Genomic DNA, 16,044 nt, shown 5'->3' with positions numbered 1-16,044 from the left:
CAGGTTGTGTAAGGGCTATTTTACCAAGAAAGAGAGTGATAAAGTGCTGCATCAGATGACCTGGCCTCCACAATCCCCCGACCTCAACCCAAATGAGATGGTTTGGGAAGAGTCGGACCGCAGCGTAAAGGAAAAGCAGCCAATAAATGCTCAGCAAATGTGGGAACTCCTTCGAGACTGTTGGAAAAGCATTCCAGGTGAAGCTGGTTTAGAGAATGCCAACAGTTTGCATAGCTGTCATCAAGGCAAAGGGTGCCTATTTGAAGAATCTCAAATCTAAAGTATATATTTTGGTTTGTTTAACACTTTTTTGGTTACTACATGATTCAATATGTGTTATTTCACAGTTTTGATGTCTTCACTATTAATCTACAATGTAGAAAATAGTAAAAATAAAGAAAAACTGTTGAATGAGTAGGTGTTCAAGATGTTTGACCTGCAGTGTATATATATTTTCTTTACATATGATCTGATGAGAAACATTTTCTGGTCCCATCATAGCCCATATAAAAAAAAAATCCCAGCTAGTTTATTAATGTGTCATTTGCTACAACTAAGGTCTGGAGCTGGTTAGGTTAGCTTACTTCCAGATCAGGAAAAACTTTGGGCCCCAGGGAACAATTTACCACACCCCATCACTCTGGGACCTGTGGTGCCACATCTGAAATCACCACACAATGTTACAAGTGAAACAAAACATGTCCTATTTGTATGACCTATATTTGACATGTTTTTGGTATTGGAGATGGGCTTCCATAGTTTTACGTGGCTCAGTACAGCTGGTAGCTACCGCAACAATTGCAGAATGTAACCGGCTGTTAATGCAATATCAGGTAAAAACTCAATGAAACAAGTCTCAAGTTATTCGGAAAATGCCTATACATTTCAGCTGTTTCAAAAAAACACTGCTCTGCTATTACGATTTATGCTGTTGGAGTGTTGGGTCAATGAGACAACTCTGTATACACGGCCCTGCTTCAAGATGGGCAACTGTCGTTTGAGTGTCGTACGCTACCTCCGGAAGTAGCAGTCGAGACGTAGCAAGTACGCGAGTAACATTTGAGTAACGTGTGTAGCCAACGGTATTTTTACAATAAAGTGTAGAAGAGTGTGAAGAGGCTCCTCCTAGTTCGCCTCAGTGCTGTTTGTGTTGTTTACATCGCAGCCCAATAGAACAGGGTTCCCCAATTTAATTTGGCCCGCGGGTCGTTTTATTTGAACCCCCCAACTTTTCTGAGCAAAACTTTTTTATTGTTGGACTGTAAAAACACCAGGAAATCGGCTCCAAGTCATTTACATTGTCTGTTTTATCTGTTCCCAAGTATTACTATACATAATAGAGAGAAACAAATGTAAGCAAGTTTTGAAATTATTATGGTTTAGTCAAACATTATATATGTTTGGGCTACTTGCGGTCAATTTGCAGTCTACAATTTAATTTGTAATTTTGTTCCGGCACCCAGGCCATCCGCTCAAGAAGAAAATCAACATGCGGCTGAGTCTAGTTGATGATCCCCGCGGTAGAGAATTGCCTGTCAGTGCAACCTGAAGCAATGGCACTCAACTGTTATCATATTGCCGTTTCCGCCTGAGTCTGTGGTGGGAAAAAAGAAAATTGGGGGAAAATGACACCTTAAAGGTTTTATATATTTTTTTACATTTAGTCAGGAAATTGAGTTTGAGAAACCCTGTACTAGGCTATAGACTTTCTTCAGTAGGTCTGACTCTTCTATTAGGAAATGACTGGCTCATTTCAATATGAGGCTGATTCTCTAGGCTTGGATCTGTCTGTCTGGAGTTTATATAACTCAAGGTTGTAGGATGAGAAGCTGGCGAGAAGGCCGAGACTGATTCTCATTTGGGCTCAAAGAGGCTTGATGTGCAGACATGGCTACTGTAGTAGAGATAGAGAAGGTTTTTATCAGTGAGCCAGAGAGCACACTATAAAGGGCCCTCTCCAGTGGAATTGCATTATGATGCCCCTGGGTGCCACATGCAGATGAATGCTACTCTAATGGTCGGCATGGAGGTACCGCTGAATGTTTCAAATGTTTCAGCCAATCAGGGTTGAGAGCCTTGGGAACCAGAAGTGTTGGGTGTCATGGATGACTGGAGTTACTGTGTAGAGATGCCAAGCCTCTTGGTAAATTCTGTTATTGACGAGTGGGACTAACAGGACAGATCACTGAACCTGTCTCTTCATATTAGCTTCCAGACTCATAGTCTCATTCACTGGCACTGTTTCTCTGACAGATTTCAACTCTGCAAACGCTTGTGCTCTATTCGATATTTGTAAATGACATTTTCTTTTTCAAGACATATAGCGTATAAAACTGTCGTCCATCGGCGTTTCTGTTTCTCAAATGATTCACAGAATGATTTCAGTTTATCTGGCTCATGTCGTGGGCTCACTCCCCTCTGATTGACCACTGCTATTGACGGTGGGAGAGAGAGAGAGAGACAACAACAGAGGAGCCTGTTGGAATGCTGATGTAATCTTTGTGAGACGAGAGGAGGTGACGGACACCATTCCCTCTGCTCCTTTACCAGGACCGGACTGCTGCTGAGATAAGCACAGGCCTCCACTTATTTCACATCTGCCTGGCCCTGACCCGCAGGTACAGCTCTGAAAGTGCTGTGAGATATGCCACGGCCTCTGACGTCACTCACATTTGATGCCGTGTGTGTGTGAGTCTGCAGACATACTCTACTCTACAGCCAGGTGTGAAATGCAGCGTCTGTGTCAGGCTCGTTACCTTGCAGTAGGACAAGATGTGGTGCATTTAGCGGATGGATAAAGAAACGTCTTAGATAACATGTGCGGAAGAACCAAAGACACCCTGTGTATACTAAACGTTTATTCGGCATTTCAGTCCCACAGACCACCTTGATCAAGGCATGTGCATGATTCTGCGTTTCCAGTGTTGGTTGTGTTGTACAGACTGAGGTGCAGTACCAACATGATATCGTAGGAAAACGTCATCCTGTCACATCACCATATATGAAAACGTCACAATATATGACGTTTTTCTTCTCTCTCAATACATTGGATTCAATGGGAAAAGATGCGTCAAATGGTTGACGTTTCTGTCAATACATTGGATTCAATGGGAAAAGATGCGTCAAATGGTTGACGTTTCTGTCAATACATTGGATTCAATGGGAAAAGATGCGTCAAATGGTTGACGTTTCTGTCAATACATTGCTTTCAAAGGGAAAATATGAGTGTCACAGGGATTAGAGTTAGACATACAGACAGACTTACAATTCTATGGGCAAATTATTGAGAGGCTCGGTCAGACAGGCAGGCAAAAACATGACAGGGTGCCATTTTGAGCTTGCTACTGCGTGCAATTGAGACTCCACTACACACGATTCCTCCTACTGTACTTATTGTATATATGCCACAGTAATTAGAGGAGTCACGATGCAATCACTGACCCTAGACAGGCTGTCACCAGCCATGGGAGTGGTTATACAAACAGCTGACCACCTCCTAATCCCAAATTACAGCCAATGGTTACGTACTCTGTGTATTCTAAGGGAAAGGACGGATCAAATCTGTCTATCCACCACTTGCTTTGGCCCCGAGATGTCGTACTGTTGGCCACAATTTTCAGCTCACGTTATTGCTACGACACATCTTTTATTAGGCCTTCCCCTTATTGTCAGACTTTCCAAGAGTGAGGCCTTTACAGCTGGCACTAGCGTTTTGATAGCCTTTTTTTAAGTACAGTGTTGAGTATGATGTTGTTATCTAATGTGTATTGCCCCCCCCCCATTCTTATCATTGCACTGTTAACAGTACTTAGCAACCACGCTATTGGATTGGACGGGTAGCACCCACGCAATGTTATCATTATGCAATGTCATTTTCTTGCTGCTTCACACAGAATGGAAATGACTGACAATTTGATAGCATAAGCGGACACCCAGCTGTAAAACCATGGCGACGGTTGTGTTCCAAACCCATTGACCCTATCAAAGCATGGCGTTTTATAGATTACAAGACGATACATATATTGCCAGCCTAGCTTGTTCATGTGTTTTAAACCGTTTTTTATTTTATTTTTTAGAGGCAACAGAGTCTGGTCCACAGAAGGATATTATTACAGCATTTAAATAGGCCAATGTTCTTATCTTGTCTTCTTTATTCATTCTATGAATTATTTCCGTTATTATACATGTTAGGAAGACTGGTGTTGGGATTTTTTTTTTTTTCAAACGGCAAACACACGGTAGCAGTACTTGGAGTTCCCCTTGACTTATAGAAGAAGTCCACGGTAGAACTTGTGGGTCTGCCATTTAGGTGTGATGACAAGTTACATTTCCCTCCTAGCTCACTCTTCCATGTTAACACAGCAGCCCAGAGCGGGCCTGAAGCCAGACCTATTGGGCTGCCCAGCCACAGGACTCACAGAAGAGGGCTTGGGGAAAGAGTTTTGCAAGACCACACAAACACACAGCAACGAGCGCACGCACGTGCACACAAACCTACACGCATACACACGCATATGCACGCATACGCACGCATATGCACACACACACACACACACACGCATATGCACGCATACGCACGCATATGCACACACACACACACACACACACACACACACACACACACACACACACACGCACACAAACAAACACATGGGGCACAAACATACCCACATCTATTCGTAACCCCAGTATTATTCAATTATTCCTGTGTTGCTAGTGAACTTAATTGAACCCAAGCCTAGGGTCCAGTGTAGGGGTATGCTGTGTTGTGTTGTGTGTATTGTTACAGCTGATAACCCCTCTGTGACCGTATCGTCAACACCATCATGGGTTTCGGCTCACTTGTTTGTGTTGAACTCCCATTCTCCACACAGTTTGTCTTCTCACACTGAGAAGCCGGTCAGTCCAAATACACAGGGAGCATACAGTGCATTCGGAAAGTATTCAGACCCCTTGACTTTTTCCACATTTTGTTACGTTACAGCCTTATTCTAAAATGTATTCAATTATTTTTGTCCCTCTTCAATCTACACACAATACCCCATAATGACAAAGCAAAACAGATTTTTATATGGAAAGGTATAACAAATATAAAACTGAAATATCACATTAACATAAGTATTCAGACCCTTTACTCAGTACTTTGTTGAAGCATCTTGGCAGCGATTTCAGCCTTGAGTATTCTTGGGTATGACACTACATGCTTGCACACCTGTATTTGGGGAGTTCCTCCCATTCTCTGCAAATCCTCTCAAGCTCTGTCAGGTTGAATAGGAAGCGTCGCTGCACAGATATTTTTAGGTCTCTCCAGAGATGTTTGATCGGGTTCAAGTCCGGGCTCCGTCTGGGTCACTCAAGGACATTCAGAGACTTGTTCTGAAGCCACTCCTGCGTTGTCTTGGCTGTGTGCTTAGGGTCGTTGTCCTGTTGGAAGGTGAACCTGCGCCACAGTCTGAGGTCCTGAGCACTCTGGAGCAGGTTTTCATCAATGATCTCTGTACTGCTCCGTTCATCTTTCCCTCAATCCTGACTAGTCTCCAAGTCACTGCCGCTGAAAAACATCGCCACAGCATGATTCTGCCTCCAACATGCTTCACCGTAGTGATGGTGCCAGGTTTCATCCAGATGTGACGCTTGGCATTCAGGACAAAGAGTTCAATCTTGGTTTCATCAGACCAGATAATCTTGTTTCTCATGGTCTGACAGTCCTTTAGGTGCCTTTTGGCAAAATCGAAGAGGGCTGTCATGTGCCTTTTTCTGAGGAGGGGCTTCCGTCTGGCCACTCTACCATAAAGGCTTGATTAGTGGAGTGCTGCAGAGATGGTTATTCTTCTGGATGGTTCTCTCATCTCATCAGAGGAACTCTGGAGCTCTGTCAGAGTGACCATCGGGTTCTTGCTCACCTCCCTGACCAAGGCTCTTCTCCCCCGATTGCTCAGTTTGGCGGCCAGCTCTAGGAAGAGTCTTAGTGGTTCCAAATTTCTTCCATGTAAGAATAATGGAGGCCACTTGGGGACCTTCAATTCTGCAGAAATGTTTTAGTACCCTTCCCCAGTTCTGTGCCTCATCAGAATCCTGCCTCGGAGCCCTACGGACAATTCCTTTGACCTCATGGCTTGGTCTTTGCTCTGACATGCACTGTCAACTGTGGGACCTTATATAGACAGTTGTGTGCCTTTCCAAATCATGTGCCATCAGTTGAATTTACCACAGGCGGACTCCAATGAAGTTGAAGAAACATCTCAAGGATGATCAATGGAAACAGGATGCACCTAAGCTCAATTTCGAGTCTCGTAGCAGGGGGTCTGAATACTTATGTAAATAAGGTGTTAGTGTTTTTATTTTTAATCTATTTGCAAAACTTCTAAAACTCCATTTTTATTTTGTCATTATGGGGTATTGTGTGTAGGTTAATGAGGATTTTTGTTTTTTTTAATCAATTTTAGAATAAACCAGTATGTAACAAAATGTCTGTAAGGGGAAGTGGTCTGAATACTTTCCGAATGCACTGTAGCCCTATCCTCTCCTCTTCTGATCTTGGCAAGGAAAGGGATCTCTCTATTTCCAGTGGAAGCTGTGGGAAAAAGTTTAAACCGGCTTTTTGTATAAAAATGGGCACATTTAGTCTATTAAGGCCCGTTCTGCATTCAAGGTTGTACAGTAAGATAAGATAAGATAAGGACTATATTATCTCCATGGGGAAGTGATGGAAAGCACCCTGCCGCTCCTCTCTCCCATCCCTGTGGACCCAGCAGACCAGCCATTCCTTCCCAGCAGGCTTTTGGAACCTGCTCCCACTGTGGGACCTCCTACCAAGACCACAGCCAGGAATGTGCTTACACTGGTGGAAAAAACCAAGGAGGGAGGAGCGGAGAGGGATGCAGATGTGTGAGAGAGGCAGAGAGAGAGCGTGAAGGAAGTGCGAGTTTATGATAGCGTGAGATCGGAGGAAAGTGTGGGGGGGGGATCGCACGGAATGATAGAAATATGGAAAACTGGCACACAGAGGTGGAAGAAGAAGAGGGAGAGAGCAGACTAGGTGGTGGATGTGGCACCTATGTGTAGGCTATTTGCTTAGCCCTGGGCCCGTGCCCTGTGTTTCCTGCCCAGTTGTGAAGTGGACTGAACAGTGTGCCCTACATTTAACCAGCACTGACAGCTTGTGTTCTGCTGTACTGTGTTACCCATGCACGAGTTTGAGTCGTCCAGTCATCACTTGCTCCTTGCTTCTTCCCCTCATCACCTTTCGATATCACTAAGCCCCGCACATCACCCGCAACACACTCCACCCCGGGCCGGCAGAGAGTCTCCCCAGTAACAGTCAGGAGAAGAAAAAACAGAGTGCACTGGTCAACATCCAGCCACAATCAACACACAGACTGAGACTGGGGGATCAAAGGACCACATCTGCATTGCCGTTGAAAACAAATGGTAATAGAGATTTATTATCCTGGGTCTGGCTAGTTTAACGTGGAACACTCTGTTCTCAACAGGCAAGAACACACACTAATGGGAGCGTGCTCATGTAAATGTCAGATCCCTTCCTCTCTGTATGTGCTCATTGTGTTCAGGCACTACATTTTCATTAGTTCAACGCTGAGCTTGAAGAGAATGCTGGAGGACATAACATGAATGTACTGTATTATGTTTGTGCTACCCAATGTCCAACATTGTAGAGTAAGGTATTTTTTTAGGCGAACTGTGGAGTCATGCCTCTTCTTGAATTCGTGAGGGAACTGCAGGTTGTCTGCAAGTTTTGGAGGATAAAAAATACATACAAAAATCGAAATGCAAATTGTTTCTAAAAGTAATAGGCCTTTAATTAGTTACCTTCACTGCTAAATGGACTAAATTCGACCGAATGTATTTTATGTTATGTAAAAAAATATATATATATGTGACTCTGTGAATAGTGGTTCTCAAGAGCTTTTGAGGGTGATTTGGAAGGGGAAAGGTTGGCAACCATTGTCCTAGTTAAGGTTAGGACTGGGGTAGGGGAAGCTGATCCTAGATCTGTACCTCTCAGCATCAACTGAGAGTGGTTCAAGGTCAGTGCACTTGCTTCAGTAGGTTAAGAGATGGGCTAAAGTCCCTCTGAGGGGTGGGCTAAAGTCCCTCTGCTCCAACATGCTGAAATCAAGGCTTTTAATTTCACCATAGATCTGTTTCAAGTCTCTAGTGAACCCTCCAAGACTTAACCCACACATACATGTACTTTACATACACACAGACTCTCACACACACTCAGTCTGACAAAAAATATTGCCAACATTGTTTTTACTTTATTTTATTATATATATATATATATAAAAATATTTTACAAAAAAAAAAAATTATATATATATATATATTAACTTTTTTGGTGGGGGACTCGGCGCCAGCTATCTAAACTTGCAGTAATCAAGGTTGAATTTGAGCCCGGGGGCCCCCATTGATTTTGTTAGTCAGTCACTTAGATATCACATTAAAAACTGAAAATATTTCTCTCCATCCTATGGCAAAATGTGTAGAATTGCACGAAATGAACACCAAAACTAAAACATTTCCCATCCCTGGTTTAGAGTGTAGTTCGGAGGTTAGCTTCATGGAGTACTTTTTGGGACCAGATGCAATTTGGACAAGAGAGGCTGCTTTCTGGTCAACAGCCCTGTCATTGTGTAGACGGTCTTTGTGCTTACCGCTACCGTTCTCTCTCCCTCTCCCTCGCTCTCCCTCTCCCTCTCCTCTCCCTCTCCCTCTCCCTCTCCCTCTCTCTCCATCTCTCTCTCTCTCTCCCTCCCTCTCTCTCTCCCTCTCCCTCTCCCTCTCCATCTCTCTCTCCCTCTCCATCTCTCTCTCTCTGTCTCTTGCTATCTCTCGCCATCTCTCTCTCTCATCTATCGATGCGCCCTTTAGTTAGAGTGAGTTAGCTGAGCAGTTGGCACAGATTGTGTATGTGTGTGTGTGTGTGTGTGTTCGTGCGTGCGTGCGTGCGACGGGTGTACTGTACTTGGCAGCCCCGGTGCCAGGATCTGTGACCTACAGTATAAAGTGTGCTGATTAAGAGAGGCTTCATTAATCAACCTCAAGGGCCTGGTCTGCTGCCTGCTGCCCCAGATCCAGCTCACTACTCTATACTGGACCAGAGCACTGGGATGATGGACCAGAGCCAGACATGGAGAGAGAGCAGGGATCAGAGCGCTCTGACCTTCTGGAAATCTCCCAATTTCTGATTGTGAAATAGGCTGATGTAATTTATTTCATTCTAAGAATGATCTGTCTGCGTGTATGTGCATGAGTGCATGTATGCGTGCGTGCATGTGTGTCTGTCTGAGTGTCCGTGTGTCTTAACTGTGCAGTGTTCCCCGTTGTGTGTGCTGCAGAGGTGCCCATGGTGCTGTACCTGTTTTCCCTGGTGTCCCTGGTGTGGCTGTGGGCAGGACTACACATGGGCTACGGATACCTGTGGATGCTCATCCTCTACGTCATCTTCAACTGCCTGCTGGTAAGACCTTTTTGTCATTATCTTCATCATCATCGTGTGTGTGGTAATCCAGACATGTTTTGCACAGTAAAATCACAAGACTTAATTGAACTCCTATTGGGGTCAAATGTAACATTATTTTGGGGGGTTATATGGGTCCCACTCCCATTTTATGTTGAAACTACTCTGGTCATGGTGTTGATATTTTTGGAGTTAAAACAACATTAAATGGAGTAAATATCCTACTCGCAGGGAGTTTGCTGGCCGCTAAACTAACTTAGCAATCAGGGAAAAATTGCTGACATGGTCTAATTGACAGACTGTCAGTGACCGACATAAACAAGAGAAAAACTGCTGATGCACAACCAAATTTCTAAATCGCACCTTGTGAAATCTACTATTTGAACTCGCAACAGTAAGTTGAGACCCTGACTGAGTTCTTAAAACATCCCTGAACTACACCATGTTAACTGGAACAACTATCTCATTAACGGTTGCTATAAATCCAAACCCTTACGGATTGGGTTAGTTTAGAAAAAATGTTATTTTCTTTGTGTAGCGTAAGATCAAAAACAATGAATGTACGTGTGAAAACACAGATATTGAAACAAACAATTATTTTAAAAAATCAACCTGCAACAGAGCATGCTGGGAAATATTGACAATGAGTCCCCTCCCACATCTATGCATAACTCCATAGATTGAACTCTGTCTCTGGTTACACTTAATGGAGTTCAAAGTACTCTGTCCCAATCAACTCCAGTTATCAACACTGACTCCAGGGATCTTATCACTCTCTTGAGGGTTAAGATAACTCCCGGTAGAGTCAATCTAACCCTAATGTTCATAACACTGTGATTTCCACTAACCTTGATTTACTGTCTAGTGCCTTGAATCTCTCTATTGCAGTCAAAACTGGAGGGAAACCTGATTTAGTTTTGTAAATGTTACGACAGAGCACCAACTACTTCCTGGATATACTTAAGTGCCCATTGTAGACATTGGCGTAATAACACTCCTAAGGTTTCTGTTTGTCAGTGTGTGTGAGTTCAGAATAGCCTCCCTCTATCTATCGTTGCTCAGCCTCTGGAGACCTTGGAGGTCGGCACACTTGTACTATATATTGATCCCTCAATATGTTTATAATATATAATTGTGTATGTGTGTGCGTGCGTGCCTTGATGTGTGTGTGCTTGCGCATGTGTGTTTGCGTCTTGATGTGTGCTATGCATGTCTTGATGTGTGCTATGCATGTCTTGATGTGTGCTATGCATGTCTTGATGTGTGTGCTTGCATGAGTGCGTGTGTGGTGAAGGGTATTCGAGGACTTTGAAGTCATCCTTTGATGTCTGGCCCAGGCAGGGTGGAAAAGCTCTTCTTGAGGGCTATCACAGATACCATATCTCCGAAGAGTGACATCGCCCAGGCCAGACCACTCTCTCAGTACACTCAGTACAGTGTGGGAATGCATATCAGAGAGCGTGAGAGAGAGGAGAGATAACTTTATCATCAGATATTTCCGTAGAACTGTATAGTCTACAGCCAATAGCATGAATATCTCGTTTTTTTTAAACGGTTGCGTAACTGACAATGTGTTGGAGATGTTTGAACTGTTCAACCCCACTTCATTGTCTGACCTCCGAAGGGCTATTGCTTGCTAGTTGAGGGTAGATTCCTCACTCATAAAGCAACCGCATCATTTGAAAAGGACATGTTGTAAAAGCATTCAAATGGTTGAGTTAGGTAGGCAGTGGACTGGACAGTGGAATAATTGTTCTTTTCAGGCCAGTCCTTGTGAATGTCTCTGCTAGCTGTCACTTTCTTCAAGACGTCATCTGTCCATTAAGTGTGTCACACCGGACCCTAGTGATATGTAGCGTATGCACGTGAAAGACGACAGAAGCACACTAAAGTCAACCCGGGGCTTTAATGAGTGCAGACATGATGTCATTATGACAATAGCTGAGGTCACACAACACCTATAAGCACATGCCATGTACGTCATAGGATGCCACCTTTCCAACGAGTCAGTTTGTAAAATTTCTGCCCCGCTAGAGCGTCCCCGGTCAACTGTAAGTGCTGTTATTGTGAAGTGGATACATCTGGGAGCAACAACGGCTCAGTCACGAAGTGGTAGGCCACACAAGCTCACAGAACGGGACCGTCGAGTGCTGAAGCACGTAGCGGGTAAAAATAATCTGTCCTCGGTTGTAATGCTAACTACCGAATTACGAACTGCCTCTGGAAGCAACGTCAGCACAAGAATTGTTTGACGGAAGCTTAATGAAATGTGTTTCCGAGGCCAAGCGTCAGCTGGAGTGATGTAAAGCTCGCCGCCATTGGACTTTGAAGCAGTGGAAATGCGTTTTCTGGGGTGATGAATCATGCTTCACCATCTGGAAGTCCGACAGACTAATATGGGTTTGGCTGATGCCAGGAGAACGCTTCCTGCCCACTGTAAAGTTTGGTGGAGGAGGAATAATGGTCTGGGATTGTTTTTCATGGTTCGGGCTAGCCCCTTAGTTCCAGTGAAGGACAATATTAACGCTACAGCATACAATGACATTCTAGGCAATTCTGTGCTTCCAACTTTGTGGCAACAGTTTGGGGAAGGCCCTTTCCTGTTTCAGCATAACAATGCCCCTGTGCACAAAGCGAGGTCCATACAGAACTGGTTTGTCGAAATCAGTTTGGAAGAACTTGACTGGCCTGCACAGAGCCCTGACCTCAACTCCATCGAAACACCTTTGGGATGAATTGCGAATTCCAATTCATCCCAATTCAGTGCCCGAACTCACTAATGCTCTTGTCGCTGAATGGAAGCTAGTCCCCGCATGAATATTCCAACATCTAGTAGCTGTTATAGCAGCAAAGGGGGGACCAACTCCATATTAATGCCCATGATTTTGGAATGAGATGTTTGACGAGCAGGTGTCCACATGCTTTTGGTGTGGTGTATTTTTACAAATTCCCCTGCAGCTATAAGTTCCAATACAGGATGAGTCCCCTGAAAGTGTAGAGAAAGTCCAACTGAAAGGCCTTTGGTTGCCTCTGAAGTGTCTTTCATGAGTGAATCTCTCTCCCTTGACTCTCCCTAGCCCCCTCCACTGCCCCCCCTCCCCCTGCCTCACAATTCTAAAATAATCAGCTCTATCATCCCTAGGGAGAAAGAGCAGAACACGGTTGAAAAGTGATTTTGTTTTCAACCAGAGAATCTCCACAGCCTCCAATTGCCCTGGGCTCAGATGTAAAGACTAAAGCAGCCTATAAGCAGTTGTCTCCGGGGAGAGTCCTCTGTAAGACAGGAAGAATTGCGCTGGAACAGACAGTTCCCTTTTCTACAGGTAATGAGCTTCCAAGGAGAGCTGCACCAGAGACCATCGATTAGCTCTAAACAAACACATCTGACCTAGATTTCCCGAGCACTGCTGCTTCGGCTGCAGCTCTCTGCCATTGCTGCCTGCACCAGGCTGTTTATGAAGCTGTTGCTGCCTCTTTCGGCCATGACACGATTAAGGGACAATTGTTCTGCCTTGAGAGTCTGCGTTTATGGAGCAAAAAAAAAAAAAAGACTTTGGTGGGGAGACGAGGAGCTTGGAGATGAGAGCGCTGACCTTTGTGTCGTGACACGGCCATTAGTACCACGTCATCACCACTAATGAACATTAATAGAGACGACCGTAGAAGTTGCGAACCATAATGCATTCATATGATTAGGATTTAAAGTATAGTCACATTGGTCTACGTTGCATGGAGTGAGGTTTATTATAGATGTATGGCTGGATAACAAATCCTCCGATTGAGGTTTTCTGTTTTTGCTGTCTCAAACCACCTCAGACCGTCTACGAAATCTCTGAAAGGCTCCATTTCAATTCATTTACTTTCTGAGTTGGCATAATATCTGAGCACATTATGTCACTTTCTGGCGTTCTTGTGGCTATTTGTTACTCCAGCCGCTTATGTGCCTCTACTCAGTGGCACAGTTTGCGCTTGGATGCTCTTTCAGGTTGTTTTTGTATTTATCTCGCTCATGCGGTACATTTTCCATGAGGAGAATTTTCCATGTTGTTATTGTTGTTAGTGTGGCTGTTGCCCTGACTGTAAAAGGCTGTTTAATGGTGCTGCTCACTTCGGGCTAATTGCTGAAAAACCATTAAACAAGTGCAGATGTTAGAGTGTGCTCGCGCTCAGCTCAGTGTGTACATGCACGCGTGCGTGTTTAAGCGCCCACGCCCCGGAAGGTGGATTCTATGCATTCATTTCAACTATATAGACTCTCTCAATGCTATTTACTTTATGATTTAGGCTTGCAGCTCGGGAACCACAGCAGCCGTCAACCAGCTGGCTCCAGTGTGCTATATTTCATACGTCCTGCTTAGTGGTTAGTTAGCGCTGCTCTGGAGCTTCTAGGCAACCTCAAAGGACAGCTGTACATGAAGGCAACCATCAGGGGGGATGTACAGTAAATGTCTGTGTCCCAAAGTGCTGTATGTCCGCAGGACCAAGTATCGCACTGCACAGGGAATAAGGTGCCGCTCGGCACACAGCCTATTACAGAGAAGACTTTGCACCGTATTCAATTTATGGAAGTGGAACTGGTAACTGGTTGGATCCGGCATGATTCTCTTTTTTTTGCACCGCAGAATTTTAAGTCTGGATCCTAAGGGTCAAGATGTTTACGGTGTTGATCCGAGTTGTATCCCTGATTGTGTTGCTTTTCAGTAATGTACGTTCTCGGATATCTTGCCTTCCATGGGGCAGACATCCTCCGACGCATCCCATCACGTCTAGTGTGATACCATCAGCTAACTGACTTAAAAGTCAGTTAAGAACAAATTCTTATTTTCAATGGCGGCCTAGGAACAGTGGGTTAACTGCCTGTTCTGGGGGCAGAACGACAGATTTTTACCTGGTCAGTTTGGGGATCTGAACTTGCAACCTTTCGGTTACTAGTCGAACGCTCTAACCACTAGGCTACCCTGCCGCCCCTATATCCAGCACCTAGCTCCAGCTGTCAACTTGGATGGGCCACCGTCTCCCAGTACAGAGCAGTTGCTGCGTGTGTATGATGACTCAGGGAGGAAAGGATTTGCCACATCTCCAAGCTGTTCACTCTCCCTATAAGGGTCTGTGTACAAAATGACAACCTATTCCCTATATAGTGCTCTACTTGACCAGAGCCCATAAGATGAAGTGTCCTGTATAGGGAAGTAGTAGTGCCCTATACAGGGAATAGGGTGCCATTTGGGACGCAGGCAAGGGCCAAAAGAGACGTTTCCCTTGAGGTCAATTTCAGTGACTTACAAATTACATAACAAGTACATAACTTTGTCTGTGTCTATAAAACACAGGCCGTGTCCAAAATGGTACTATATAGTGCACTACTTTTGACCAGGGCCCATAGGGTGCCATTTGGAACATAGACATATACTACTAGTTGCCAAGTATTGGTCTCAGTGTTTTTAGAGTAGAGCAACCTCTGTGCCCCAGCACGTTATTCAGTACAACCATAGATTTAGTTGGTTTCCTCCCAGCACTCCACACGGACAGACAGACAGGGGCATTACTGTTGGAGTCTATCAATATAGATGGTACCCAGAGTTGGCGTATGCAAGGCTTTTTTGTCTCTCTCTCTCTCTCTCTCTCTCTCTCTCTCTCTCTCTCTCTCTCTCTCTCTCTCTCTCTCTCTCTCTCTCTCTTTCTCTTTCTCTCTCTTTCTCTTTCTCTCTCTCTTTCTCTCTCTCTTCTCTCTCTCTTTCTCTCTCTCTTTCTCTCTCTTTCTCTCTCTCTTTCTCTCTCTCTTTCTCTCTCTCTTTCTCTCTCTCTCTCTCTCTCTCTCTCTCTCTCTCTCTTCTGACATATCGCTTGTCGAGGGGTTGTCTAGGGCAGCATCTGCATTAGATCCGGCTGAACTTGTCCCGAATTTATAGAAGAATAATCCAATCACAGCAGCACTGTAAACTTTGATTTGATTTGTGTCCGCCCCTCTGCCAGTAAATGGCCTTGTACACTAGTAGCTCACAAACAAACAGCCCCCCTTTCTTTCTTTGAGCAATGAAAGACGCCAGGCACCCACCACAGAATTACATTTACCCCCGCACTTCCTGATTGGGCTGCACAGCGGACTATAAATAGACTGCTCTTCATTGCAACCGCAGATCCTGTCACGAGCGCTGTCGCTGGAGATGAGTTGATAGTGCAGAAGTAGCAGCCTCCTTCATCGAATTCAACCCAGCACACGTTGCTAGGAGACATGGTATAGGAGGGATAGGCCCAGTGGTCTAAGAGCTATGATGTCCATGTATTATAATTTCTCTCTACTTTCGTATTCATTTGATCTCTTTCTGTTGCCCATCTAGATCACCTCTCTGTTTCTCCTTTGCTTTTTCTCTGTTTCTGTTTTCTTCTCTCCTTTCAATTTATTTCTATCTGTCTTGTTCATTTTCGACTGAAAGCATTCTCCCCCTAGCTAGCTAGCTGGTTAGCGCTGTGCCTCTTTGTACCTCTTGTGTTCTCCCTCCTCTCCTCCCTCCCTGGTTCTCATGGTGGTGTAGGGGCCGTGACCTAACCTCCTGTAGTAA

General features: G+C 44.5%; 1 protein-coding gene across 2 annotated transcripts in view; it reads left to right on the top strand.

The window, feature by feature from the left end:
• The window catches only part of adgrv1 (adhesion G protein-coupled receptor V1), a 189,801-nt gene that overhangs the window by 162,148 nt on the left and 11,609 nt on the right, over positions 1-16,044 (top strand). For both annotated transcript variants that reach the window (XM_052478489.1, XM_052478488.1), the window contains one exon: positions 9,363-9,484. In XM_052478489.1, the coding sequence (XP_052334449.1) occupies positions 9,363-9,484 (122 nt within the window). The remainder of the gene's footprint in view (positions 1-9,362; positions 9,485-16,044) is intronic.

Source organism: Oncorhynchus keta, chromosome 25, assembly GCF_023373465.1.
Source record: "Oncorhynchus keta strain PuntledgeMale-10-30-2019 chromosome 25, Oket_V2, whole genome shotgun sequence".
NCBI classification, from domain to species: Eukaryota; Metazoa; Chordata; class Actinopteri; order Salmoniformes; family Salmonidae; genus Oncorhynchus; species Oncorhynchus keta.
The sequence above is the reverse complement of the archived record's forward strand: the minus strand, read 5'-3'. Positions and strand labels throughout refer to the sequence as shown.